Raw genomic sequence first — 11,360 nt, forward strand, 5'->3', positions numbered from 1 at the left:
TTGCACCATTTTTCCCTGGAGCTTTGTAAAACACCTTATCACCAGCTCCTTCCATGAGACCAGTGCTGCCAAGCAGAAGTAGTTAAGTAGCTCATGTCCCAAACCCCACTTTAAATTAAGCATATTTAAACATAAACATTTAAATTGAAAATGTAAAGCTACAATGAATGCAGTGGAAAACACTAACTGTGAAACAGAACCAACAGTAGAAAAATACAAGCTGCAGTTCTTCAAAGATCAAAATCTAACAAAGCATTGCACTGATAAAAGGGAGAGTTCTCAGCAGCTGATGTCAAAGACAGATAAATGGTCCTGGCAATTGTAATTTGAGATTCAGGGTGGAAAATATTGACAGTAGAGATATAATCCCAGTGCTAATTTTTTTCATGGTCTCTCTGCTATCATAAAATTCTCATTTAACAAGAACTGCCTACCAAATCATAAATCCAGTTTAACCTTTAAGAAAATGGAACCTCAAATTCTGCGTCTACTTCAACAAACACCATCACTCCAATGCATTTCTTTTTTTATCTGAAGAAAAAAGCACTCTTTATTTTTCTGGTTGACAAGGTTAGGCCACGTATACAGACTTTTTCAAGGTCTTAAATGGAAATGCTCAGTGCCACTATGAGGTCCCCAACTCACTGTCTGGGATTTGAGAATGCTGAGCATGGAATTAGAAATTGCTTTTTGAGAAGACAATGACCACCATATATCAAATATATCCCTGGGGATACTCTGAAAAACAGAAACTCCAGAAGTTCGTCTTGACATCAAAGGCGTCTTACCCCTGTCTATTCAGCTGTTGATGATTAACAATGTAAGTATTTTGATACTAACTCTCAAGTTGCATTAACTGCAGACTAAGTTATCATGATCTCATAAGGAGCCCTGACTGACCAAACACCAGACATTAGCTTCAGCAGACATACAAAGGCTACATTTGTCCTGTTTTTAACACCCCAAGCACAAAACCATGAGGAGATGAAGTCCAAAGTTTCCAAGAGAGGTCATTAACTCATCCAAGGTAGGATTGATAACCAACCACCAATACACTGCTGTCCCACCTGTTCTTAAGATACTTCCAATTAACAGAAACCCCACAGTGACTGCAGACAACAGATCCCTTTAGCTCCCTGCTACCAGAACATTTCCCTTATATCACTTGCTATGTCCCAAGTGTTTGTTTTCACCATTACCCAATTTCCACCAGTACATCCACCTTTGTAATACTTCTGCCTAAACTGAAAAACTTGAACTCTGCGCTTTCTCAGTTGACTTTGTGAATAAATATTGCCATTCATTTCTGTTTTTCTTCAAAAATGGTGTTTTCTAAATTTCTTGTTATTATCCTTTGCATTTCAAGAAGTATGAAGAACAAAATACACCATTCAAAACTGGTTACTGCCAGGCATCGTCAGGAAATAAACTACTGTGTCAGGTAATTCTTACATTGTCTTACATACCATTACCACGTTTACCAGAGAAACGAGAAAAAAAAAATATTTTGTCATAAGGACTCTTTAGCAACAGAACATTTTCTAAAGCAAGTAAAAGCCCTTGCTGCCAGTGTTATTACATTGATAAATGTAACTACTTTATGCAATCTAAACTGAGTTTTTAATGACCGATCTAAATATTTAAATAAGGTATTTAAATTATTGTCTCTACGAAGTTGTGCTGTGGACAAACACATTCTGAAATGCCAAAGTAGAGACTTGTAGAGATTCATCCCTTTTGCTTTCTAATTGCCAGGTATTAAGGATGGCTCTGCCATGATGCCAAAATGGCCTTTGCAAAGACAGAAGACGAAATTTTTCCAATAAACTAAAATATTGACACCCAACTGCATGATGCCAGGAAAACGTGGATTTAAGAAGTTATTGGAAAAATTATAAAAACCACAAATGATAGTCTACAGCAGCTAGATTGAAAAAAAAAATATTAGGTGGAGGGGCAGCATCAAAAAGATAGTAAAACCTTGGGCTTTTTTTTTACAGCTTGTTTTCTTTAGACATTTACTGCCCTAAAACCTTTGGTCCAACTTTCATTCCAAATTTTGTTAGACTAGAATCTAAGAAAATAAATAGTTTAAAAAGACCCTTTTTCCAACAACAGACTCACTTCAATGCCTCAGTAAGAAAAATAATTTTATAAATATTTCTGATTTTCACAGAGCATTTAAGGGTGATCTATCGCAGTCTCTTAAGATGATCTTGTTAAATCTACAGAAACTAAGTTTTGAAGGTTGGGATTTTGTCTCCTTTTTTAAATAAAAAATTCTGGAAAATACATGTTATAAACTCTCTCACTAGCCAGAGAGTCCTCAGCAAAACAATTTAAGCCAACTTTTCTAATCTTTACAAAGGCAAAAGTTTACCAAAGCAATAAACTTGTTTAAAATGCCTTCTCATCTAGAGTATGTCAGCAGTGATGAATTGAAATGTGCAATAAAATTTATATTACAGCCATATTGTTTCCCCTTCATTACTTTAAAATGCGTACGTTCAAACCCAAAATCTAAACATTCTCATTGCTTTTTTTGTTTCATAATAGCAATTGGGATGAGCCATTTTACACAAATCATCTTCCTCAGTCCTTTTTACTTCATTGGCATCCACAAGCTCAGCTAGAGAAAGCTCTACCCAAAATTGCTGAAAAGGAGTAACAGACAATCATAATTTTTTTTTTTAATATTTGTTTCTGTATTTCTCTCCAAAGACACTGTGACTATCAAAATACAAATGGGGCACCCAATACATAACTCAACACTTCAAAGGCAGGCAAGCTAAGACAGCACCAGAAACCACTGCCAAAAATCTATAGCCCAGGGAAACAGCAGTCCTACAGAAAGGCTTAAGGGCATCTCCCCTGGTCTAACTGAGGAAAGTTACACTATTAAGTCTACTCATTAAAACTACCCAGTCAAAAGAGTCACTCATACTACACACACACACACAGAGAGAACTTTGTTCATGCTCTTAGTGAAGAGTATCTCAGATGTGTATCTTAACCTAGTGATATTGACCAAGCGGTCAGAACACTGCACCTAAACCTCAGGCGACAAGGGAGGACAAAGACATCCAAACCAGCTCTAAGCAAACTAGCCCTGGTATTGTAAACCAAGGCAATACAGAGCTCTGTGCAAGCCATCCTCACCTACATGCCTGAGGAATAACATGTGCAGCAGTTTCCAAACTCGATGAATCTTTGTATTCTCCAGGCAGCAGAATTTGAGATGTTATTTTGACTGTTGGTGTGTTGGTCCCACAAAAGGAGATCCTGCACCTCAGAGCTATTTCAATGGTTAGACAGCACACACCAGGAAAGGGGAACCTGACATCAAAGGGGAGCAAAGAGAAATCTGGCACCTAAATGTACTGCCAGAGTTTTAACTCTGGGAACTGTGCAGTTCCTTACAGGGCTTTGAGGCAGCAGTCCCAGTCCAAAATGCTTTGCTGATATGGCATAAAACTAAGCATATGCTTAAGTACTTCAGAGATGTGAGAAGGCTCCTCTCAACTGTTTTACCAAATTATGACTTCTCACTGCAAGTGCCAAAGCAGCACTCTGTTTTGTTAATAGTTAGCGTTGGATACTTTCTCCAAAGGTCCTGTCACAACTTCCCAGTCATCACAGTGCAATTTCATATTTCCAGTGCCCTCTACCCAAATCCACTCTCTACCACTACTCCAAATTTTAATTTTTTTGCATTTTTTTTTCCTCTGGAAAATAAACTTCTTTTCCTATTAAAATAACAACATTAAGCCCTTTCTTGATGAGAATTCTTTGGATTCTTTCCTTTCCCCTCGCTGTTACTCAGATTTCATGAACAGCATACTTCTGACTAACAGTCTTGCACACCACAATCTGGAAATATAAATGTGTTCATATAATTTCCTAGTGTCTGCTTTTATGCTGTATAAAAGAAAGCCTGATTGCTGCCCTAGAGTACATATACATTTCAAACCCTCTGGTCTTCTGAGATGACTGACTGCCATAAACATACATATTAATCATTATATACTGGGTGTTCCCATCCAAATACACATAATTAATCTATCTTTTTTAATCTTCTTTTTAAAGTCATAGACCTTCATGGGCTAAATTTCAGTAAGCAATAGATTTTCTTTGACTTTATGTTACATTTTAGTTGCATTAATCCAAATTATTAATCCCCTTCTTGACCAAACAGCAGGAACACTGGCAGTCAGAACCTTCCTCCCAAATGCACAGCAGCAACACACAGAGCTACTTTTAACATGAGAGACAAGTTTTAAGCAACACAGTGGTAAGGGAGAGAAAGAGATCCTAGAGAATAAAATCCATTCTCAACGTATTGTGGACCATTGGTATTTTTTACATCCTTACTTCTCTTTGCACAGAAATACTTTTGAGTGTCTACAAGATAATAGGGTATGGAAAGGTGCCTCATCAAGAAAGACAACAGATCTCCAGAAGCCAACCAGTGTAGAAGTATCACCTCTTAAGGGAGTCGAAGGAAGCCGCTCTACATCATCCTTGTCAGGGGCCAAACTGAAAGCATCAACTCTCTGTGCAGGAACAGTAAAGAACTATCCACAGTAACACTTCTACTCTAAAATCCAAAGAAACTATTACTTGTGTCTTTAAGCCACTGGGAGAGTCTCATCTCCAAGACACCTTCAGAATGGCACTGACAGGACCACGGGATGCCTGCTCTAATTCAGTGGCTAAACAAGCCTTTAAGGGACTTTGGAGATACGTGAAATTCTAGTCTACTCATGTCAACATGAATCTTTCCATTTCACAAGTGGAAAGAGCAGATAATGGAATTATCCATATCAGAAAACTTGGTGCCTCTGAATTAGGAGAAAAAGCTAGATTTAATTTTATTATCTGAGATTGAAATTTGTCTCACTTAGAAAAAAGCCATAATGGACACTAAAAAAAAAATAAAACAACCAAAAAAAACACCCATTACAGCAACACAAGCAACTTTGTTATATCAGTTAAATATATTGTTTAATTAGTTTTCTAAATGCATACACTGAAAAGCCATTAGACAGCCATTAGGACTAATATATCCATTTTCTTTTTACAATCACCTGATTTACAATCAACCAAATTTTTAAACTAATTCAGTCAAACAACATTTCTGGCACTATTACCCCAGCAAAGTTTCCAATTCCCTTTTTTCACTGCGATCACTGTAATTTTCCCTTAGGCTCTAAAGCACTGATGATCATCTTCATTTCAGCAGATTTACAGAGTATGTCTTAGGTTAAAATGTTCCTAGTATGTTTATGATCTCATATGAAGATCCAGAAATCTGAAAATATTTAGCCATTTTTATGAAGTAATGTTTAAGAAAACTAGCTTTGTTCTCCTTATGTAGGGAAAAAGGAGATCATTTTTGAAACTTTTTTTTTTTAAATCCTGAACTCCCAAAGGTGCAAAATCCATCTGGTTATTCACACTTCAGCTGACTTACTATTTTGTTAACAAAAACCTTCTTAATAACTTTATTAACTAGCAATACATCTACATGAAAACTTGTCAAAAGGCTCATAATGACTTTGACAAAACATTTTGGAATATCTCAGTATATCTCACCAATAAAAGAATAAACCACATTGTAAAAATAAAGCCTTTGAACAGATTTCATTCCACAGCTTCTCTGATGCTGTTTTTCACTGATGCATTATCACCGTAGAGATTCTGTAAGGTTTCCCGTTGTGTTCTCCCTACTTTGCCTCAGCTCCAGTATAGCACAGTTTGGAATCGTGTTAGTCAATCAACAATGCACATGATATTCTAAGGATAAAGTAACTGATTGTGGTACTTTATGGAAAACTAAGAGAGAGTGTGAGACAACAAGCAAATGTGTAGCACAGCTGTTAACTGAATTTGAATCCTGATCTAACCAAACTAATACGCAAGCCTCAAATATCTGTCCTTCTCCCGCAGTAACTGCTGTATTTATCATCGCAATGCTTCACTTGTTTGCTTTCCAAAATATAAGACAGTTATTAAAAAAAAATATATATCATCTGGAGAATTAACAATTCCAAAGTTTCTTTAGAACATTTTGGTCAATTTTTAAGCTTTGCTTCTGCCAAACCAGACCAAAGTATAAAGTAAGAGCTAAGAACAGACCGCAGCATGAACGTGCCTCAATCCTGGAAGAAGATGCTCTTAAAATCTACCCTGGTTCCCATAGGGAACCACCACCTGTGTTCAGGTAAGTTTTGCAATGTTCCTGATACAAATACCCACACTCAATAAGCACTGTCAGGCAATTTTTTACATTTCAAAACCAAGAGATAATTGCAGTCCATCACCAGCTGGCACCATTTAACGGCTCTGCCAGAAAGATGAAGGATGCCAAAGTCTGAACAAAGCAAACCCTCTCCTCACCACAGACAGGCTCTAAATGACCTTTACACAACAAGGCTCTCCAGAAAACATCAAGCTTCTGTAGTATGGATTTCCTCCAACCCATGGCATATTTGTGTCTGCTAGGTTGCTTTATGGGAGAGAAAGCAGCCTGGAGGAGCGGGACCAGCAGTGCCAAACCAACCATGAAAGTACAGCAACAAGTGAACAAATCCTTTCCTTCCTGCCAGAGGCCAAACTGGGGGAAAGAGAAGAAATGAAAATTAACAAAATACATGTGTTTTCAACAGCTGTATCTGTCATTTCAGCAAAAAAACTCAAAAATGTATGAGACTATGAGATGACATACAGATGGAAAACTGATGGTGGGCATGCTACTGAATCATGCATTCAGGTGCTGAAGCCACACTGTCATACAGACTGACTGCTGATGTTAATGCTATGAGAAATCTTGTCTGTTAATCAAAGACTAACAAATAAACTTCAAGCATTAAAATGCTGGCTTTTTGCTATCTTCATATTCATTTCCTTTATACAGTCTCTATGATAGCAAAAAAACCCTTGAATGAAGCCAAAGACTACAACTCCAACTAACTGACTGGCAGAAATAATCAAGCCAATAGCACATGTTGCCCTGACACCCTGAGAAGGCAGCACATAACAATGAGAAGGGAACTAAATATAACACAAATATGGATCCAATTAGAATGAATTAAAAAAAAAAAAAACCCAACACAGTAAATTACTCTCTATGAAAGGGAAAATGCTTCAGGAGGTGAACTTCACTGCAAAATTTCCTTTGTGAAGAGACTGGAAGAAGAAGGACCTGACAATAGGAGTAAAATGAGGGGAGACATGAAGCCTAGAGGGCCACCGAGGGCCCAGGCTCCCTCCCTGGTAGGAGCGCTGAGATGAGCCCCAGTGAGTGCTGTGCGAGTGAAGCAGCAGTTTCAAGGTCCAATGCAGGCAGCAGCAAGTGACCAGAGAGAGGACAAGTGCCACCTGGGGAAGAGCCAGAAGGTAAGATGACAAACCTCTGGGCAGAGAAAAACAACAAAGTAGGTAAGAACCAAAGCATCGTGATTAATACTCTTTTTCCTATCAAAAAGAGTTGAAAGGTTTGAAATTCCCACATAATTCTTTGACATCCTTCCTGATTAATACTCACAAGATCTAATGAAGTGCCTTTCATGGTCCTCCAGAGATTCCCTTTGCCCACAGTCAGGGTCACAATAAAACAGAAGAATTTTCACTTTACAATGTAAAATCCTGATCATATATTGTCTGACCACATAACTGTTTAAAAAAAAATCCAGGCACACAAATTATGTTTGTCTTAGCCAGTTCCTGACCCAAGTCAATGGTCTGTGCTCCACCATTTGATCTGATCAGCGCTGGTTTGATCTAAAGCTATGAGTGCACAGGAGATCTTTTATCTGGCAGAATCACACAGGTATTCTTTTCCTAGAGAAAGCACCCATTTTCTATTGTGAAATACAAATATTATGTGAAATATCCACACTTGGGGGAGAAGAACATCAGTATTTGCAGCTGGTTTCTGAAGTTGGTCTGTCCTTGATCTGGACGCATGAGTTGAGCCTGGACTTGCTGTAAATTGTAACCAGTCAAAACATCAGCAGCAATCCCAGCAGCAAGGAAATGCACTGTAAGAATCGATCCCAAACAGTCACTAAATGACTATCAGAACTAGTACATTCATCAGTAGTTTTATATCACAGTCAATAAAACAGAAAAAAAGTTTGAATAATCTGCATTCAAGAGCACATCGTTGAAGTAATCATTATTTCCATGAGCAGGTTTCCCTTCCAATTTTACAAGATTTGCATATTGTAATGCTTACAAACTGTTTTATTCACTGAAAAGAAATTACCTTGTCAAAAGTACTCCCTCTAATAACAAAAATTACTTTCCAAACAAGACAACCCTACCAACTCTTTCCCACGGGCATTCTTTTCTACATTTAACTGAACAAGTATATCCTCTGATATAAATGAGCTTTCAGAATCAAAATTCCAGCACCAAGCAGCCAGGCAGAGTGATATGCAAGTAAACACCCTGAAGTCCTACAACTGACAAGATGTAAAACTTTTCAAAAAAAGACCTGTGCACACTCCATAATAAAACCCAGCATTTCTTTTAATTGTTAAAAAACAACAGAAGCCTTAATTTGGAAAGAAACACTCCTTCTATTTTTGCTATTTCTAGACTATTGCATGTTAAGAACAATGCCTGCAGGAGACTCACAAGTAGCCTGTGGTGCAAAAGTGCCAAGGCTGTGCCTTTCTGCTTCAGAACAAATGGCCCAGTGTGTTTTTTGAAGCCCACCAATACAAAATAACCAAACCTAATCCTTTCAAGTAACAGCACACTCAGCAGATTGATTACGCCAGATCACTCAGTAAAATACCTTTGGGTTTGTTGTGAGCACGTTTATGAACTACGGCAGTTCTAAGATTTCCAAAACCTCACATTTTGATAAACCAAAGATGTACCAACAGCAATTGAGTGCAAGGGTATCCCTTGCAGGTGAACTTCAGGTGGGAATCCTCTATGATGAGGTCTTGCCTAGCTGAAAGAGATTCCATCACAACACCTGGCAAGAGCATGACAGTTACCACTGAAAAATCCCAGGCTTTCCCCTAGGATGGAGTCCACTGAAGTTTCACTGCGTTCCCCAGGAGGTGAATGCATCACCACTCCTAAGACAGTTCTGGTTTCTAAACTGGAACTCTATGCATGCAGGGGTTTTGCTGGTACCTCCAAGACATAATGCTTCATCCTATTGCATAAAAGCTAATTAGTGTCACACACCTAAACAACATGAAGCAGCGCTTCTCTACCAACAGACACCCATAGAACATTGCTAATATGCTGGACTTCTTGAAATAACTATGAATACAATTACCCCAAAGTGTGGGCATATATGTATAGAACTTTTCTTCCCCATAGTTTTAGTAGAAACTAAGGGCAATCAAGTATGAAGCCTCCATAGTCAAAGCTGAGAGCACAAGCAAAATATTTGCAATTTTAAGTATAAGCAAGCAGTATAGAAAAAAAATCTACTTGGTAGCCTACTCAAATAAATTATATCCTATAATATTCCTCCAAACTACGGGCAGATCCAAATAGTTTAAAACTATTTCCAAGTGCTGCAGTTTGATATTTAGAAAGGTTTAGAGATCTATCTTGAGCAGAGAGAACACCTTTCCCATTTGAGAGTTTCAGAATGAAATTCATGGTGAGTCGTACAACGAAAAGGAAAATCAAATGGTGGTCCAACTGAAAGGGAAATGCTGCAGAAAAAAAACCAAAAACCAGGCATATGAGAAAGCAGCTCCAGAGTTCCTAACACCAGCTAGCTCAGGATGTGAACTATAATAATCTGGGGTATCACAGGACGAATCGAAGTAAGCTCATCTGTCCAGCTTAAAGAGAAATCACTGAAAATCCTCTTCAAGCAAAAGCATGTGAATCATTTTGGCTAATGAAAACATACCCCTCCAGCTGAAGAACTTACGTAAATTACATTTCTCCTAATTCTGCCAAAAACATTAAAGAAAATGGATTTGCCAAAGATAAAAGCAAAGTAGGCATGATAGATCATCCATTAGCAATACAAGTACAGCTAATTCTTCTTGACAGTGAAATGTCTTGGGATACAACCCACTTTATTTTTTTTACTAGATGTGTGTGTTTAGATACAGTATTTCCTACACATTTTATCCCCTTATATCTAGATTTCACTACCAGTGAGAATTTACTACGATCAGGCCTTAACAATAATGTATTAAGTAAGAGAAAAAATAAGGGCAACTTAAAGTATTTTAGCATACCAAAGAAAAAAAAATTAAAAGTTAAACAGGAGCTTTACAATCTCTGCAAGTACAGAAAGTAATTTAAAATGGTGCTAATTAATACAGTTAATCTGAATTAATAACAAGAAGGAACAAGTCACACACTTACGGGGAATCACAAGGGGCAGAATTAATATTGCACTCTACTCACTGTTAGACCAACTAGTGAACTACTGGCCTGCTTTGGGCTTTACTTTTTTCATAAATGCATTTTTGGTGTGCAAGGTTGTACTGCATTCTCTAGCACACAACTTCGATTTATTCATGTAAACGTCAGAAATCCATCAGCAAACAAAGCCATATGGAAGAAAAAGAGATATAATGGATTTTGTGTTTGCTTTAGAATCTTGACATCTGTGGATAGCATCATCTAAGTTACAATCCAATCACTACTCATATTCTGGTCATTTTCCTATACCAATCCAAAACGCATTTTATCTGATGATACAAAAAGCTCTGGGAGTGGGCTAACAGAGAAGAAATCATGTTTTAAAAACTTAAAATGGGAATATACTTCAGTATTTTCCCGTTCACGTTATAAATTCAGAGAAAAGCAAACTCACATCTGTTCTAACTTAGCTTTTAAAAAACGAAGAAAACGTATCAGGATTATTTATATCTCGTTTGTATTTGTGGCAAGATTTTCGGAGCCGCACCGAGCCGCTGGTGGCACCTGAGCTCCGCAAAGTTCCCGGGGGGCCGGGCTCGGCGCTACTTACCCCCGCAGAGCAGGAGGAACGCGGCTGTCCGCGCCGCCGAGCGCATCTTCCCCGCGCTGCTGCGGCCCCGCCTCGGCGCTCCGGGCAGCACCGGCCGGGCTGCCGGACGCTCCGCGGGCTCTCAGTCGGGCCGGCCCATGGCCCGGGTCGGCGGCAGCGGGCCGCGATGGGACGCACCGAGCAGGGCAGGGACGGGACGGCCCGTGCCGGGATGCTGCTCCGCCGGTCCTTCCCTCGGTCCTCCTGGGTCCGGTGCTGCCCCGCCGCCACCGGCCGGGAAAAAAGCGCCTCGTCCCCTCAGCGGTGCCGGCGCCTCTCTGCGGGGAGAAGCGAAGTCACGAGCGCAGCCCCCCGCTCCGCCGCCGACCCCCCGCGCTGCCCGGGCGGC

The 11,360-nt window shown here is 39.1% G+C and overlaps 1 protein-coding gene across 2 annotated transcripts in view; it reads right to left on the reverse strand.

The window, feature by feature from the left end:
- The window catches only part of RET (ret proto-oncogene), an 81,814-nt gene extending 70,482 nt beyond the window's left edge, over positions 1 to 11,332 (reverse strand). For both annotated transcript variants that reach the window (XM_033515689.1, XM_033515688.1), the window contains exon 1: positions 10,973 to 11,332. In XM_033515689.1, the coding sequence (XP_033371580.1) occupies positions 10,973 to 11,018 (46 nt within the window). In that variant the 5' untranslated portion in view covers positions 11,019 to 11,332. The remainder of the gene's footprint in view (positions 1 to 10,972) is intronic.
- Between the last annotated feature and the right edge of the window lie 28 nt (positions 11,333 to 11,360).

This window comes from Parus major, chromosome 6 (genome assembly GCF_001522545.3).
Source record: "Parus major isolate Abel chromosome 6, Parus_major1.1, whole genome shotgun sequence".
Taxonomy (NCBI): domain Eukaryota; kingdom Metazoa; phylum Chordata; class Aves; order Passeriformes; family Paridae; genus Parus; species Parus major.